An 18602-nucleotide genomic window follows, 5' to 3' on the forward strand; every position below is an offset into this window, starting at 1 on the left:
TGCATTCTTAGATATAAAAATTAAATAATGCCAAGTTTAAAAAATGGAGGCCAGTGCCCTGCCTGAGTAATGATTGGCGCCCCTGTGGACCACACAGCTCTGTCATTGAGTTGTGCCTATAGCTCAGATTGCAGCTTTAATTGTGCAGCCTTGCAAAGGCAGCACAGGGAATTGGACTGGAGAGGGAAAGGGGGGGGGGGGGGGTTTGCATATTTCTGTTTGCAGGGGCTGAGCAGTGTCGAGTGTGCAAGGGTGAGGGGTCACCTTATTGCTGTACACACCTCGATTGTAAAATTCAACTTATATCGTTTGAATGTTACACAAATCATTTTTTATAATTTCGTTTCATTAATTAGAGGCTAAATTTAAAGTTCCAAATAGGCCCACAGCAGGCCTGAATATATTCAACTCGATTTTATCCACTGCTAATTAATCCACAATTGCAGTGGATTTGATTTCAAATGATAGCTGGAAGAAAAACACGAGTTTTTGATTTCCAATCACCAATAAAAAAATCACAATAAAATCCTCCTTTAATCGTGTATTGTATTTAAATTTACTGAAAGAAGATTGTAGGCATTTTGCTCTATTTGTTAACAGATCCGTGAATTACCACAATGACTCCCATCTAAACCTCAGTGTCTCTGACATAATTTAACATCTTTTTTTTTTAAAGATAGTTCGTGTAGAAATTATGTACAATGAGTTTTTTTTTTTTTTCCTTTAAAGAATCTTGAGAATAAATAAACGAGTGAACTACCAGTTTTGTCCAACAGCCAACAACAAAAAGCCGAGAGGGGTGTCCCCTCGGCCGCGCGCCCACCAACACACACACACACACACACACACACACACACACACACACAAACGCGAGCCGTGAAGCACGCGCTGGCGCACACGTCCGCGGGGTCCAGGTGCGCTATTAGTGAGGAACATGACCGGGCAAAGCCTATAATGTGGACCCACGCCCCTGGAGTTTCTCATTTGTTGAAATAAATTTGCGCATCTTCATTGGATTCCGCAGAACCCAGAGAGGCGCTGAAATCCCATCCTGAATTCTTGCTCTAAACCTACAGCAAACGTCCCCACAAATGCAGCGAATTTAAGAGAGTTGCGTGAAACACAACATGGACAACAAACACCGGCAGCACGCATATAGCTAGTTGCTAACTGATTTTTTAAAGAAAGAAAAAAAAGGGCTTATCCAATGTTAGAAAAGGCCTGCACTTAAAATGGCAAATGGACCGAGGTTAATGGCCTGTTTTAGCTCGTTTGCATGGAGAACAGCCATACTCCGCCCTCAAGCCAATTCACCATATTCCAGACTTTTCGACTGATAAATTCGCACCTTCTCAGGGCCTGTGCTAATGAAGACTTAAACAATATGTAAACACGGCTCCAAACGGGCAGGCTTACACAAAGGCCTGGGCGATGCTCTCGTGTGGAGGTAGTGTTGAATTTTTTGTTATTTTCGACGCAGATTTGTTCAGGATTATTATAATGCACTGTAACAGCAGAAGATCAACTTTGCAATAGGGTCAGGGATTTGCTGCATATACTGAACAAGAAAGAAAAAGGAATCCATTTAAACAAATACACCACCTTTTACATTTATAAAGAACATTGACCAAATGATTTAAATTAGGAGCAGAATCTCAGTGCACTAATTATGGCCTTTATGTGGGTGTAGACCTATTAAACTAATAAGGCCGTTGTGAGGGGGGGGTGTCTTTTATTCGTAATCTAATTTAAAATGGCAGCAATTTGTCATTACACAGAACAAGAATTAAAAACCCTTAAAATCTCATCCTAAAAACATAGGAGCATCTCTCTGGAAAGGAGCGCTTGTGCCAAATAGGCTACAGTCCATCAAAACAGCTGCAATTAGCAAAGGCTACACAATGAGAGCATCGAGATACCAAACATCACGAGCAAAACTTTACAGGGGTGCAATATTTTGAGTGAATTTGTTCTAAAATTGGTAATCGATTGATATCATTGAAGTCCGACACATGTTTTCATTTGTCTCTCACCCTCCCTCTGCATTTGCACCTCACGCTCCCTATTCAGCCATTTTACATATTCATAACTGGAGTTGGTAATGCGAAAACAATCCGTGCTATCAGCACCATCCGAGGCATCAAGGGTCACTGCATAAAACCCTCAAACACTCAGGTAGCCAAAAAAAAAAAAAACAAAACAAAAAAATAATAATAACTTGACACCTTTCACAACATCTCTCTACCTGTTCAGCCGCAGCAGGTTTATACATTTTTTATTTAAAGAATGAATTTCAACCAATTCCTCATCACAAGGTGTCCAATGATACAGCAAAGCACAAGAAACGCATATCATTCAAAGCTACAAATCAATAATAATTTCGATCATCACTTTTCAATCAACTTAAAAGCACTCAGTGTACAGGAGGTGCCATTCTCCAGGCTTTTCATTTTCTCTTACCTTCTTGGAGAGAGTACAGCAGGAGTAAAGTTACAAGCCACATGCCATAAATAGCAGGTATATTTTTCAGGAATATCTGGCAATCCTGGCAAGTGTGAGGCGCGGTTTTTTGGCCAGGCGGGTCTCCGTGCTGGACTGGCGACTGTGCTCCCCGGAGGTCTCTCCAGCCCTGCTGCCCCGCTAAGCATGGAGGGGAAATGAGAGGCGCCTCAGCCCCGCCCATGTCCCCTCCTCTCCTCTCAAGACTACCGTGCATACAAATCCATCCTCCCCACACTAATCAGACACCGCGGAACGACGGGTCACAGCAAAGTCGAGGGTTGATTTGAGTTGAACAGTGGATTTTGGTCCAGTTGTATCCAAAGTGCCAGGTTGTGTGAGCGGCAGAGCTGCGCAGACAGATCCGTTGGCACCTTGGAGAGCGCACCCACCTGTGCGCCCCTGATGACCGCGTTTCTTTGCGCAAAATGGATCTAGGAAAGCCGCGCAGACTGCAGAAAATTGTTAATATTTCCTCTGAGTTTGGGCTTTAAAGACGGGGACGTGGAGCTACGCTACAGAGTAGTAACTGTTGCCTTTGTCTTTCGGAGCCACGAAACGTACGTAGACATTTGCGCACAGACATGCACTGCAGATAGAGAGGAGGAGAGTAGCGGGCGTGTGGGGCATGACACTTCCACACAGCAGGTAAAAAAAAAAATAAAAACACAGCAGGTTAACCCAACCAATAAAAGGTATCGGTGACTTCTTGAACGAAAACCACCAACTTTCCCTGCCGCCAGCTTCCCATTTCGCGGAGCTCTCTGTTGCGCCTGATGTGAAAAGCTCCACTGCATAAACATAAATTAGCGGAGGACGGGAAGTTGCAGGGCACTCCCAGTTCATGGAATATTTAAAGTCACTGTGGATGCCAGTGGTGGATCTGAAAAGTGATCCTCTTCTGCAGCAGCCCGCTCTAGATCCAGCTGCCCTGAACGAACCCCGGTCATTGAAAGACCAGTAAAACAAAACCATGATTTAAAAAAAAAAAAAGGGGGGGGGGGGTTAAATTGTGAGGAAGCATTCAAATTCATTTAGTGAAATTTTGTGCGAAAAGTTGGCTGATTGAGAAATTTACTTTACAGAGAACTGACAGCAAAAGTAGAAAATGCTTTGGGATGTCTCTGCCACTGCTGTCTCTTCATTAAAACGTATTATTATTATTATTATTAGTAGTAGTATTAGTATTATTATTATTATTATTATTATTATTATTATGTATAGCTTTAAGTTGTATCAACATTTTATTATGTATTTCATTCATATGCCTCAGACATATTAACACGTTACACAACAGGCCCTGGGAGGTTTGCTAACAAAGAATTCAATTAACACTGGAGTTGTGTGTCTTATTGGTATGCCTATGATTCATTAACCACGGATGAAACTGTGAAACTATTTAAGATTCCCTTTATATTCATCCTTTTATATTTAACCTGTTCATAAGACAAACAATGCTCAGAATCTTATGGGAGTAAAAGTTTCTCATCCTACTCACATTTAAGAACAGAAGTCTGTAGCCCCTATATGATATTCAGGGGTCAGAGGTCACCCCTTGACACTCTGGCCTGCCCTTGAACTTTACCAACTTCAAGAGAAGCTCGGCAGCAGCTCATCTCCTCCTCTCACTGTACTGTCTGCTGCGATCTGGTCTGACCTGAGGCTCAACTTCTGACTCCACGTGCAGGTCACTGCTGACATCTGCTGGATAGACTTACAACAGACATGCAAGTGGGCCCATATTTGCACATTTATGCACAATGTTTTACTGTTATATGACCTTGTAGATATAGATATGATTACGTTTATTAGGTGGCAATTCGTAGTTGTAATGTTTTAAAGCAGCTACAGCAGATTATCTAAGAAAACCTCCCTGAAGATAGCTTTGCCTTGGCACAATGTCTTATGTGAAGTAACTGCATTCATAATAAAAACAATGACATAATAATGCTCAAAATTTAAATCTAAAGATTTCCTTTTTATGCAATTTATTATTATTAAGTTTACACATATTTGATTGATGCAACATCCATACAAGATTAAACAATATAAACCTCAAAAAGAGCCAGCTTTTATTTTTGTGCATTAGTTTTTGCCAAATCCCTACACTTTTACCTGCAGGAACACAACAATATAAAATTCCAACTAATAATATGATCACAGACATCTGAGCAGTCCCTCAGCCCCCCCCCCTCAAATAGAGAGGTGGAGTGTGATATTGGATGTTGGTTCATGGAAAGAAAATGAAAATAAGATCACTTACAATAGTAATTTTGTTTATTTAAGGGCAGAGCATGAATGATGGTAGATGGTCCTGGTAGACTTGGTGACACCTGTGGTTAATGTAGAGACAGTAAGTGAGGCTTAATGCAGCAGACAAGGAATGGCTCTGCCACAGACAGCTAAAACTACAATATAGAAAGGTAATTACAGAATGTAAATACACTGAATGGCTATTGGACAAAAAATGTCAATCATTACATAAAAAAACAACAGGGTTTAAATTCATGAAATCTTACGGGTTCTAACTCTAAAGGGATACTCCAGTGCTAGTTTTACACTTCCATAAAGTTAGGGGACTTTCTAGAGACAGATTTATAAAAGACTGATGAAAAATGGCACAGCAGAGGTTTAGATATCCTGACTTTTAGTCCCTGGTATGGGTCAAGCTCCAAAAAAATACTGCACGTCCTATTATGCAACTTGCCAGCTTATTTCATTAGACCATTCCTGCCTAAAAATACCCATATCTTTCAGACGCCATGTGGATTGTTATGCAGGCCTTCCATTTGGAGATTGTAGACGTTAAGCTCAAGCTAAGATAACCCTGATGACACCATCAGGGGGGCAACTCCTTTAAAGCCACGGAAGACGTCATACAACTGCTTTCACAGTCTGAGTAGTACTTAACACGACTAGAAAACTGATCTTCTGTGTGTAAAAATCACCAGAGTGCCTCTTTAAAGTGGACATTTTTCATCTCCGTTTTTAAGTGCACAAGTGTACCTTTGTAATGATCTGTCACAGGAGGCAGTGGTGTCAAAAATCTAGTGATGCACTCCGTCAGATACAATCAGCAAGACATGACAGATTTTATTCAAAACTTTATTAGATTTCATGTTTCTATAGTAAAGAGATCAAGAGCTGATATGCACGGATGAGAGGGTGGAAATGGAGACATCATTTGAGGCTGAGCCAGAGCATTAGAGCTGTTTATTTGTGTGCAGAGAGCAGCAGCGGAGTATGACTTTGTGAGTCTACATGCTCTGCAGGATCTGATTGAGTACAGGGGCTCCAGTCCAGTCGGTGCTCCTTTCTGGATGCTCCCCATTCATCCTGCATCTCATCATCACAACTCCCTGATCCAGGACATCTCCTATTGTTGCATATTGCTTACGGAACTGTCACAGTAACTCAAAGGTGCAGTGTGACAAATTGTCAAAGGATTCACTTCTGTTGTAATTTGCATAGAGTTGCTTGTCCTCATAATGCCCTCACTGACACAATCTCAACACCCACCAAAAGTTTTTTTTTCTCAACTCATTGATTCAGCAAGACGGTAATTCAAACAAATCCCTTTTTTGTTTAACCGAGTCTAATTAGACAGCAACTGGCAGAGATTAGTCAGAGAAAACCCACTCTTCTACAGTTAAAATAGATGACTTAATTTTTAATTTTGCAATTATACCATTTAATTTTATGATCCCACGAAAATATGTCCTCATGGTTCCAAAGTCACAACGACAGCCTAAAGGTTAATATCAGATTTCTCAATAATGCAATTCATAGTCCTGCTCGAGGGTGGATTTTCTCTTGAAAGCCAAACAACACACATATGACAAATGTACAGTACCCATAATATTTCTCGCACCTTGCGTACCTGCAATATCTTCTTCACATCTTCTATCTTCTAAAAGATCCCAAAATAAATGGGATGATGAGGTCATTAAAAATGTTTCAGCACTTATGCTTTTCTGCCAGTCCTATCAAATCAGTCCTTTTTTTCATGATCCACTGGTTTATTCTTGAGAGAATAATACATTTATTTGCTTTCTTGCTGAGGATTAATAATGCTCTCAAGTCTGTATGGTAAATACAAAGCTACAGCCAGGAGACGGTTAGCTTAGCATAAAGACTGGAAATTGATGGATTCCTCGCCCTCTAATTCAACATGTTCAACATCACGGTGAGTAGCAAACAATACCATTTCATGGCACCCTAAAGAATCGAGGCTCCTGCCTCTTTCCTCATGTGTGCTGTTTGGTTTCCTTTCGTCTCATTATGATGAACAATGTGACAAACCAACACTGATTTGGATTATACATACACAAAAATATACAACTTCTTAAAGTGCCCGACACTTTATAATATATTGCTTCACGCCACCGATTAAAGACTGGAGGCACATTATTACTGACATAACAGAGAGTTTCAGAAAACCAACAGAAATTCCCACTTCACTGTACAGTACGCTCTTTTAACACTTGTTGCGACTGGGGAGGTACATTTATATCTGACCTGACAAAGTGTTTACCCACACACCTGTCCCACTCTCCAGAGGTATTTCTTTTTAAAGCCAGACATTCAGTGTCTTGAATGTGCAACCGATGTATATTGTAAATGCAGCTTAAAATTATATTTCACTGTTTGAGTTTGATGCAGATACATTCATCTCCTGATGTGATGCTCAGTAGGAATCATCCCTGTTTGACGCAGTCAGTGGCTGCACTGAGAGCATCACTTCCCCTGCTTATCCGTTTCCTGCTTGAACAGGGTTTATTCTTGAACTGCAGCCCCCCTACTCAGCCTATCTGAGACCTGAGCCCATAATAATTTAAACCATGAATTTATGGATCAATTACTGTATGCATGGAAAGGGCAACCAGGTTTATCTTTCCCGCTGCAGTGCAGCAGGTAAAAATTATTTATTGTAAAGAGTAAAACACTGATCAAATGGACCTTTTTCAGTCTTTAGGAAAAACAAGCCATTTCCATGAAGAGGCACATACTAAGCAAAGGGAATATGTAGAGCCTGATCCGGGCATACAGAGTCCAGGTCCACATCACCAAATAGTGCTTAGCCTTAGCCAGGGTTAGCACAATGAAAGTAGCATGGCATAAAATGGGATTTACAGTTAACCTCAGCGCTGATGCTACCAGTGTTAATATATTAGAACATGATTTTCCAAAAAGTATGCATGTCTGTTTTCAAGCACTGTGTCTAAAATCTGCCCCATGTTGCACATGCTTAAAATGCATTGGTTATTTGTCTTAAAAGCAGCAGCATCGTTATCAGGGGTCATTCGTTTTTCTAGAGAGTGAAGGGGGGGGTTGTTTTAAGGGATTGTCTATCATTGTAGTTCAGAAGCTTGTTGTATTATTACCGTCTGCTGAGTTTTATAAACTGTTTTGCAATATGTAGTTGTCCTCGCTGACAGAGGAGCAGAGAAGCACTAACAGGCACCTGTGTTTATATCAAGCAAGGAGAGGGTAAAAGATGAAGAACTGGGATGAAACCTACAATTTTTTTGTCAATGTAGCCTTTGTGCTAGTAAGTCTAAAATCACCCTTTTGAATAAATCAGATAATATACTGGGTGTTTTGTGGAAAGTAGAAACAAATGGATCAGTAGATCTGTCAGATAGAACTGCGTGAAATGATAGGACATCACTGTCATTTCAAAATCAAGCACTGATTTTGATTAAGTTCACCATTATATTGAAGGGCTACTGTGAATTTGTTGTTAGTGAAAGAAGGATTCAGCCCATTGTATTATTCCCTATTTCAAGCACTTAAACAAAGAACTGTTCATTTGTTTTGATTTTGGTGAAAAACTGTCAAAAATTATTTCTTCAGTGTTCTCTGGCTGTGGCTACAGACAATTGATATATCATGGCAACAAAGTACTTTAAACATTGCGCAACTGTGCAATGACATACAACTGTTTTTCATTCAACCCACACAATATCATAACTGTGCACATAAAATAAAACATCCTCATAATCCAATAAAATGTGCACATAATTTGGTTTTAATCTAATGAGTTCAGAAGGAAACCATCTACCAGAGATATGTATCTTACTGATTATAAACAAGCATGCCTTCACTAAGCTTAAACTCACTACATAACCACGGTAAACACGTAAGACCATTACCAGTAAAATAAGGGGCCCCCCTGTGTCTACACAGCCTTTTAAATCAGGTACCCATGGTGTGCTTGAAGTGATATCTAATGCTCAAATTACAAACACAAAACCAGAGAAAATGATGTTGAAGGACAGGTTAACAATCACTTTGTGTAACTGCTTGGCAGGGATGTACCAGATGATGACTTTGCTGGTGGTAATGATTAAAACAACCAAATATCCATCAGTAAATCAACAAATCTACTTGTGTATACAGAGCCTGCGGAAACACTTGGGAGTCAAACGGTTACGTTAAACCTCATGGGTCCTAACAACAAGTGGACTGTTGTAAACTGTAGATAGTTAAATAGCTGACTTCCTCCTTCCTCCTGTATTACTATCTTTAAGGTTGCACCTCCTTCACCGTTATTGCCAGAGCGGTGAGTGTTCTTCCACTGTCTACTGTAAGTCTACGGTATAATGAATTGTCAGTCCCACAGTCAAAGCGGAAATGACTTGGGAATAATATTTTCCATTTAGACAAAGGTATGGGCTTCTTTTGATTTGATCTTCCTGCTCTGTGTGCCAGCAGGACACATTTAAATAGGAGAGATGCAAATGTATATAAGATAGGACATTAGTCCTAAAAAAGTCAAGCTGCAGTGTCCCTGGTAGGTGCAATTACCCTTTGGATGTAAATTATTAAATTATGTGGACGTTTAAATAATTATGTGTGCACTCACGATTTGCACATCCTTTAGTTGTATATCATCTGCACACTTACTGTTCTGTGCACATGTGGCAGTATTGTGTGCACATGAATATATACCCACAGCCAGTTTTTAAGATTCCAACTTCAACAGAAATGAATTTGCATGTGTCCAAACACATGTGCATATACAAATATATGCAAAGAATGTATATAAACATGAGCACTCCTGTGGTTGTATATATACATGCACCTTCTTATTTCTTTTTTGGTGTTGGTTTTGAGTCAGCTTTGGATCCTGAGAGGCCATTTTCTGTGTTGTCGATCCCTGATGAAGTTACAAGGCACTCCTTACTGCATTGGGGTGGGAGGAAAAGACAAGAAGACAAAGTTAGACCTGTAAATTTACAGCAGCTCAAAGAAATGTTTCAAGCTTGCATTATTTAAAAATTACTTCAGCACGTACAGTATCTGAGCTATCCGAACATACCGCCAAGCCCCAACAATGAACTCTGATGAAACAGTGTGAAATGGTTGCATCGCGGATAAATACCCAAGTGGATGTGAAAACTCACTTTTTCTCCTCAAGCTTGGAAAGAACAAAGAGAGTGAAGTTCTTGAGCAACATGAAGCCCATCAACAATGCAATGGCTCCGCCTACAGCTGAGGCTATGATGATAGTCAGCGTGTTGTCCACCACCCTCACTGCAAACATTAATGAAAGGCCAGAGGAATGAGAATGGAAAAAAATCTACATATATGCAAAGACTTTATTTTAAAATGAACTTTTATACACCACTTTGCTATGCAGTGAGGGAGCTCTGGCTGCCTATTGTGCCTAATGCCTTTCAATTTGAGACAAGTTGGTAAATCCACGTGCGATTAGAGCTGCAGCTTTCTCCTAATGCCTGATACACAAAAACGTGGGTGTAAAATATACACAGAACGATTAGGAACTCATCTCCCATGACCTTTGGTTCATTTAGACCTTTAAAGCTACTGTCAGCACTTTCCCAGAAGCATTTTATTTATATTTGGTACATTTTTTTTATACCCTGTCAGCTGTTAGTAAATGAAATGCTCTGAGAAAAATGCAGACAGGGTAGGTGGTGGATTATTTTTGCTCATTTCTCTAAAGTTTCCAACAGCAGATGCTGTGCCAATTTGAGGAGAGACTAATTAAGGATTAATGTGGTCGCAAGATGGCTATTATACATTTTTATTATTTTTTTTAAATTCCTTTTCGTTAAAACAGTGCTAAGTCAGTTTTAAGTAATGAACAAAAAATGCATAATTATAACTACCTTTTGCTTAAAACCTAAAAAATGCTTAGTTTAGTAAGAAAGAAGGATTACCAGCTCTCCTAGACTGATCAACCAGCAGCATTTGCACCTGTCTGTATCTGTGTGTGTGTGTGTGTGTGTGTGTGTGTGTGTGTGTGTGTGTGTGTGTGTGTGTGTGTGTGTGTGTGTGTGTGTGTGTGTGTGTGTGTGTGACTTATAAAAAAAAAAAACTGAATAAATGAAAAAATGCACAAAGAAAATTAGCATTTTCCTGAGCTCACCATGATTTCTTTTATCTTCAACATTTAAATGAATGTGTGTTCCAGTTTATTTTCAATTCAGTATGCATTTTAGGGGGGCATTTAGCGAGCACCAAGGAGTTGTCTTACATTTGCAGTTAACCAATATACAGCATGCCAGGGTATACACCAATCAACCAGAACATTAAAATGACTGACAGGGGAAGTGAATAACATTCATTATCTTGTTACAGTGGTAAATGTCAAGGCGTGGGATAAATTAGGCAGCAGGTGAACAGTCGGTTCTTGAAGTTGATGTGTGGGAAGCAGGAAAAATGGGCAGGCCTAAGGATCTGAGCGACTTTGAGGGCCAAATTGTGATTGTTAGACAACTGGGTCAGAGCATCTCCAAAACATCAGGTCTAATGGGGTTTTCCTGGTTTGCTACGGTCAGCACCTACCAAAAGTGGTCCAAGGAAGGACCAGTGAACTTGCAAAAGGATGATGGGCACCCTAGGCTCATTGATGCCAGGGGGGAGTGAAGGCTGGCCTGTGTGGTCCAATCTCAAATCAGAGCCATGCAGCACAAACTGATGAAAACCTCAATGCTGGCTATGATAGAAAGCTGTCAGAACAATCAGTTCATCGCAGCTTCCTGCGTATAGGGCTGCGCAGCCGCAGACTGGTCAGAGTGCCCATGTTGACCCCTTTCAGCATGGGCACCCAGCCCTGACCGCCGAAAGCGCCTACAATTGGCACGAGAGCGTCAGAACTGGACCATGAAGCAATGGAAGAAGGTAGCCTGGTCTGATGAATCTCGTTCATGTGGACGGCCGGTTGCATGTGCATCGTTTTCCTGGAGAAGAGACGGCAGCAGGATGAAGGGAAGAAGGCAAACCGGCGGAGGCAGAGTGATGCTCTGGGCAATGTTCTGCTGGGGAAACCTTGGGCCTGGCATTCATGTGGATGTTACTTGGGGTGTACTTGTAACAATGTTTCGGTAGGTGGTACTGACATGTAATTACAGTATATAATATCAGCTGGTCAAGGACAGACTGTACTAGACTACATTTTACTCTATAAAAGCACCTTGTGCTTAATGCTTGCATCTAGTGTGTGAGGTGTAAACTACATGCTCACGAGGGGCTGTGCAGAACTACAGTAGTAGCATGCAGACGTCACACCCAGATAATTTGGGAAAAAAATTTCAGGAATGGTTTGAGGAATAGGACAAAGAGTTCAAAGCGTTTACTTGGCCTCTAAATTCCCCAGATCTCAATCCGATGTGCAACTGTGGGATGTACTGGAAAAACAAGTTCGGTCCATGGGTTCCTCACCTCACAACTTGTGAGACTTAAAGGATCTGATGTTAACATCTTGCTGCCAGATACCACAGGACACATTCAGAGGTCTTGTGGAGTCCATGCCTCAATGGGTCAGACCTGTTTTGGCGGCACGAGGGGGACCTACATTATATTAGGCAGGTGGTTTTAATGTTGCTACTGATTGGTGTATAGTTAGGCTGGTAATGCTGTATCTATAGAGATGTGTTGTCAGATTGGGCAGTTTTCCACATAATTGGGCTCATTGTGGTTGCTGAAGGGGGCAGAAAGGTAGGCAGATAAATAATGGACAGGTTTAAGTTTTAAAATGATGTCTACTCTATTTATAATTAAATAACTAACAAGAATACTCACCTACCAAATAGCTTTGCGCTTTGCTACTGTACAGCTGATACCCCAATTTACTTTATATGCATAATGAGAGGAAAATAAATTAGACTACACACTCACATATATCAGCACACATTACCAGAATAGACTTTGACCACTCACACTCATCCACCACAATGAGGTTGAAGATGGCACTGTGGTTTTTGTCCTTCTCTTTTGGGTTGCGTCCAAAACAAGTGTACTGGCCTCCGTCCTCGAACGTGATGTTCCACAGCAAGATGGAGATGTTGTTGTGATGGTTTTTCCCCACAAACTCCACCCGGTCTCGGTATATACTCACTTTTGGCTCCACCTCCTCTGATGCTATCACCGACTCACAGACCTGAGAGAAACAGCAAGCTGTCAATCACCATCCAACTACCACTTAGAAGTTACCAAAACCTGGACATAAAATTTTTCTCTCAGAGAAACGGGTCTTACCTTTACCACGCTGCCATTTTCATTGAACTGCCAGTTGAAGTAGAGGTTCTTGATGCCGATACAGCTCGAGTATGAGCAAGGCAACATGACGGTGCTGCCATTCACTGCCTCGAGGAAGGGAACCTTCCCCACAGACATCTCAAGGGCCTGAGCAGACCACACACCTGAGGTTGAAGGGGAATAGAAGACACAAGAAGTTAAAACTGTGCAGGGGAAGAATCATCTTACAGTTATCCAGCAGCTGGTGAAAGCTGCTGGTTAGCATGTTCCATAAATGTCGAACTGTTCCTTAAATTCAGTGTCCTGAGTCATAGATGACAAAACGATATTGTTCATCTCACTGACATTTAATGTATTACTTCTGTTCATGCTATCAACAAAAAGATAAATAAAACAGTCTCATGGAAGAATAAATCCTGTAACCTCAACCTTTAATTTTTTAATATGACGATATAAAAAAAGGTTGAGAACTGATTGGTGTTCTTTCCTCTGCAAAATATTCCTCTTAAGATATTCAAAAAGCTTTACACAATATCTGTGCTTGAAAAAGTCCAAATTAAAAGCTTCAGACTGTTGCATAAACTGGTTACCACGCAGTCAGGCAGGTCTGCCAACAAGAATTTCTCTGCAATGTGGCACACAAAGCACATGCTGTTTGGTTCTGTCTTTTCACTAATCTACAGTTAAAAGTTATGCATTATTAATTGAATTAAATTACCTGATTATTCAAACATCTTAGACAATTTTGATATTCCTTTTAAGTAAATACACAAGCAAACTCACACACTCACTAATATCGTATGTAATAGGAAAATTTGATGGGGATCGATCACGGAGTGGTAATATATTGACCATTTAAGTTTCATTTTCATGATATCAATAACACATTATAACATATGTCTGTTATTGGCATTTGGCGAGTCAAACCCTGAGTAACGCGACACCACAAAGTCCTTGCTGTGACATTACTGTAAATCAGAGGGGATGAAATCTGCTGCTCCTTGTGAAACCTGTAACTGTACACCAGGGACCACAGTTAAACAGCATCAGGAAGCCACAGTGATTAAATCTCACTTCCACCCATCAAGATGGGTCAGGAAAGTTATCATGTTTTTTAAATTGTTTTTTATTTTCCTTTTTTGCTCATCATTTCTAGATTTAGCAGGTATTCCACCTTCCCATTTTGCTGCTCAGTTTTGTGATCAGGCATGGTCTTAGGTACCAAATATCTACAGTATATAATATCAGCAGGTCAAGGACAGACTGTACTAGAGCACTTTTTACTCTCTAAAAGAACCTTGTGCTTAATGCTTCCATCTAGTGTGTGAGGTGTAAACTACATGCTCACGAGGTGCTGTGCAGAACTACAGTAGTAGCATGCAGACGTCATACCCAGAAAACGTAACACTTTAAACATACACCTGGATATGATTAATGGTTGCAGGAGCAACTGTAACATTTACTGCACTATGTCTAAGTCTATGTCTAAATTCCGCCCTCTGTTTCATGCACACTGTGTTACGCCTTGCTCATAACATGCTCAAGGTCAGCATCTGACAAGCACCATTGCAGCAGATAAGAATAGCGTTGCTCAGAATTACAGACACGGCTAAACACAGCGAAGAGGGGCACACTGTATGTGGGAATGTTACTGATTCATTCTCATCTCACTCTTGCTATCCCACAAACTCACTCTCTCCAATGTTTTCCTCAGCTGGTCCAATGCAGTACAGTGAGCTTGCAAAAACAGTAATAGAGACCGTGACGAGAAAGCAACAGCATCCCCCCTCTCCCCCCTTTGTTTTCCGTCAGAGTACCCTGTTACTATCACTGTCATTTCTGAGGCTGCTGACAAGAGTCGAAGAACAAAACAATCATACATACAATAATATCATATCTATTCTTCTTTCAGGAATGTCTTCATTGTGTTTTGTCTCCAACAAACTTTATTCTGCCTTAAGTCAGTAACCCGCTGTATATTGTGTCTTTGTTTAATTTCTTATCTAGGTTTGCAATAAAAGTTGGTCTTGCAAGTTTGGTGCTTCAGATAAAAGTAGAACAGTGGTGCTCCAGTTTCTAGCCCACATATGTCAACTTTAGAACAACATTTTTATGAATACATAAATATATGCACATAACATCATTTTAAAAAATATGTCAAAGTTACCAAAAAAATTCCAGCTAATATGAAATACAAAGTTCCTACACCTGATGTTACAGTTCATAGTCGTATGGAGGTTTAACTTTTTAATCCGTGTTTGCTGAACTATTACTGCACCGATGCCCATAAGTAGGTTTAGAAAATTCCAGTAAGTATTGAAGTGATGAATATGGGAACAGTGTGGGAAAAAAGGTGACAGATGTATTTTACTCAATAGCTACGGGTATGACTGAAACTGGATTCCAATGGGATGCTTTTCCTGTGCATTTCTTTATAAAGGTTAAGGAAACACTCTATTTAAGGCTAATGTATTCTGTATTCACACCTTGTACTGTATAACCAGCACAACATTACCCACATGGTAAGAGGATATCTTCATGTGAATTTACCTGCAACAATATAACATGCGGATTCCCAGTCTGCCTCCTGTTACTGTACAGTCACTGCCAAAGTACTCTTGAGTCTCTCTCACGCTGTACATTAAGTTTATGACTCAAATAAAAGCAAACAAATGTAGTTTACTGGACACTGCTCTGAATGACTCTGCTGCTCTATTACTGCAGATACGCTCATGGTCCAGCACATTATGCTTCGAATGGCAGGGCCTGGAGTGCCTGACACAGCTTTTCCATCACAGGGTCCCTTTATTCTGCTGACATTTCCTTTTGTGGGTTTACAATCCCAATCCAAACAAATATGGATCACCGATAACACCAGATAACAACAGCATTCTTAACTCTAGTGGCCTCAGACTTTATTAGAAACTGTCAATTTTTTTATGAAACCTCCATGGTCTTTCCTTTCCAAGCAGAACCACCAGCACATTTTGCTCTTGAGATGAAAGACAACATCCTGGAAAAAAATGCATATAACAATATTCTCTCCCAGCCAACCACTCCTGTCACCAAAGCAAAAATATCTACGCAAAACCTAGTGTAAAGACACACATAATGAGTGCACATGCAACTAAAACCTACTGTACGTAGGTCAGGAGCAGATGAAGGTCAATGTCAGAAAAGCTACAGCATCCATGCTTTGCAGAACAAAAACAAATACATGCCGATATTGGGCACAAGCTTTCGGTTTTTCAAAAAGGAGCAGGAAAAACAACAAATATTAAGTTTTCAAAAAAGAGACATGAAGAGGCACTGTTGTGTGAGCTGTGGCATAATGACCGCAGAGCAAACTAAGGGAAGTGACGTACAGTATAGAAATAGAAATTACCAAGCAGCACAGAGAAGATCAGGCCGACGGCTGTGTGTAGAAGGCCCAGCCTCAGGGGTTCACCCCCAACAAACAGGACCTCCATGGCAGCCAGATCTGCTCCAGAACAAATAGTGTTGCAGGATCCAGCCCAGGCTCAGAATATCTAGTAGAATACCCCTTAGCACAACGTGGCCTCTCTGGTACACTGGATTAAGTCTGGAAGCTGCTGCCTGGGTGTCTGGACCCCAAACGCGGCACGTCCCAGTGTTGCACCTACAGTGGTCCTGGGTGTAGTGAGCCTAGTTGCCAGCCCCAGCAGCACTCCTGTGGAAGAGACTGTAGGTTAGACAGAGGGCAAAGGAGGAGGGGGAGACAGAGAAACAGAGAGAAGGGAAGAAGGAAAAAGTTAATCAGCTGAAATCTTAAAACAGTAAATTGAGTCAGTATAAGAACACAAACAGTACAGTAAAAAGTTACCTTTGTGTACAGATGAAGTCTGCGTGTGCATGTTTCCTGCATGCACATGTAACTGCCTAAATGTAAACAGGATAAAGCTGACAGAAGAAACATAATTTGATGGTATGTACAGTTTTGTCATATCTACCTGCTTCTGCAGCCGGTGCTCACTCAGAGGCTGGCAAACAGGACAACGGCAGAGCGTCAAACGCTCACTGCGCACAGTCAGGGTTCACTCAAGGAGAATCTGCCAGCCAGCACTTTCACTGCAGAGACAGCCACATTGCAGCGCCAGCCAGGAAGAGAGACAATTAGAGACGAGAGGAAGGGAGACAAACAGAGCGACAGATAGCTACGCAGGGAGACAGGCGGACAGGAGGAAAAGCCGCTGCTCTCCTTCCTCCCCAGCTGAGCCCCAATGTAGCTGACTCTTCTCCCTGCCCGTCCCTCTGGCTATTTCACAACTTTTTCCTGTCCTCTCCGTTGGCTGCATGCCACCTCTCTCTCCTTCTCTCCCACATGCCTCTGTCTCCCCTCCCTCACCTGCTTCCAAATTCCTCTTATTCTCTTTCTCTCCTCCATCACCCCTATTCACTCCTCCTCTCTCTGCTACTCCCACCTCTCCTCTCCCTCACCCTCCTCCCCATCTCCTGACTCGGGGCGTGTATGCAGACTCAGGCACTTTTGTCAGAGTGTTTGTGAAGATCAGAGAAAAGTTCTGCAGTGCAGGTTGAGGAGGAGGTTGTGTAATGCAGCCCCGGGGCCGGGCCAGACACCCAGTCCCATATCAAAATGCTCCATTCATAAATACTGTAGACAGGTTCTTTCACTGATAACGTCACCTTTAAGATATCAAAACTCAGCATCACAGAATTACAGTGGGATGGGTAAACAGTACAGTGTTTACTCTCCTTTCTACTGACATAATTTAAAATGTCAGGTTTTTCAACTGCAATATGACTTTGAAAGCTTTTCCCTTCTTTTATTTTATTTCTGCACTTATCCTTGGAATCCTTGTATTGACAGAGTTAAGTTTTTCTATGACTCACCTCTCCTCTTCTCTCCTCATGCCGGGACTCATATTCCTCTGACTCAGGATAATCACCATCCACAGCCACCAGTGATGTTTGCATGTGTGTGTGTATGTGTGTGTGTGTGTGTGTGTGTGTGTGTGTGTGTGTCATGTGTCCCATTCAATGCCCAGGAGGTCAAACTATCTTGCATATCATGAAGCATTTGTTATTCTCTTGTGATCAGGGTGATGCAGCTGCGAGTGCATTTAGATGTGCAATGATGTGTGCAGTCATTTTTCACCACAGGACAAGCTCCTTTCTCATAAATGTACAAACACATCAGTCAACAACAGCTTACCAGTGCCTTGTGTCTGCACTATTCACTGCAGGCCATGATGGAGGAAGTGCTTAGCTCAGTGTTTTCAGATTTGATTAGTCAGTTTTAGACCTGACTAATGTTGCATTCATACACTTAAGACCATATGCCTGTCGAACTCCATCCATTACTGTAACTTGAAAGTGACTATACGGTAATAATGGCTTTTTGATATGAGTTTATTAGAAAAAACTGGCTGATAAAAGGTTTAATAGAATTTCATACTGGGGCAAAGCAGAATTGTGAGTGCTAACAAGGATGCAACTGAGACCGTGTGACAGAGTGTGCCATCTGAGCTGTGGAACAGTTACACAGGCAGAGGACACAGGGACAACTGCACATCCATTTTGGTCCTCCTGACTGTTTTTCAACACTTAAAGAA

General features: G+C 41.2%; 2 protein-coding genes across 5 annotated transcripts in view; both read right to left on the reverse strand.

The window, feature by feature from the left end:
* LOC120802646 (Down syndrome cell adhesion molecule-like protein 1 homolog) overlaps positions 1 to 2716 on the reverse strand; it is a 52302-nt gene extending 49586 nt beyond the window's left edge. The window contains exon 1 of one of the 3 annotated variants that reach the window (XM_040150686.1): positions 2461 to 2716. In XM_040150686.1, the coding sequence (XP_040006620.1) occupies positions 2461 to 2716 (256 nt within the window). The remainder of the gene's footprint in view (positions 1 to 2460) is intronic. The other 2 variants (XM_040150687.1, XM_040150689.1) reach the window with 2 other exon arrangements.
* A 2940-nt stretch (positions 2717 to 5656) lies between these two features.
* scn4bb (sodium channel, voltage-gated, type IV, beta b) lies at positions 5657 to 17254 on the reverse strand. Of its 2 annotated transcripts, none has more exons than XM_040149757.1 (6): positions 16980 to 17254; positions 16394 to 16699; positions 13009 to 13172; positions 12691 to 12910; positions 9909 to 10038; positions 5657 to 9687 (listed from the first exon to the last, which is right to left on the reverse strand). In XM_040149757.1, exons 2-6 carry the CDS (start codon positions 16476 to 16478, stop codon positions 9591 to 9593), a joined length of 696 nt encoding a protein of 231 aa, XP_040005691.1. In that variant the 5' UTR covers positions 16479 to 16699; positions 16980 to 17254; the 3' UTR covers positions 5657 to 9590. The 2 variants fall into 2 exon arrangements, with proteins under 2 accessions (XP_040005691.1, XP_040005692.1); XM_040149758.1 differs by having other exon boundaries at positions 16394 to 16711.
* Between the last annotated feature and the right edge of the window lie 1348 nt (positions 17255 to 18602).

The sequence above is a fragment of the Xiphias gladius genome, chromosome 17 (genome assembly GCF_016859285.1).
Source record: "Xiphias gladius isolate SHS-SW01 ecotype Sanya breed wild chromosome 17, ASM1685928v1, whole genome shotgun sequence".
Lineage (NCBI taxonomy): Eukaryota > Metazoa > Chordata > Actinopteri > Istiophoriformes > Xiphiidae > Xiphias > Xiphias gladius.

Excerpts from the sequence above, each read along its gene's own strand:
- scn4bb (XM_040149757.1), bottom strand. The coding sequence starts at position 16,478 with ATGGAGGTCCTGTTTGTTGGGGGTGAACCCCTGAGGCTGGGCCTTCTA. Across the intron at positions 12,911-13,008 it reads AAAATGGCAGCGTGGTAAAG|GTCTGTGAGTCGGTGATAGC; the intron begins GTAAGACCCGTT and ends TGTTTCTCTCAG. Across the intron at positions 9,688-9,908 it reads TCCAAGCTTGAGGAGAAAAA|TAAGGAGTGCCTTGTAACTT; the intron begins GTGAGTTTTCAC and ends ACCCCAATGCAG.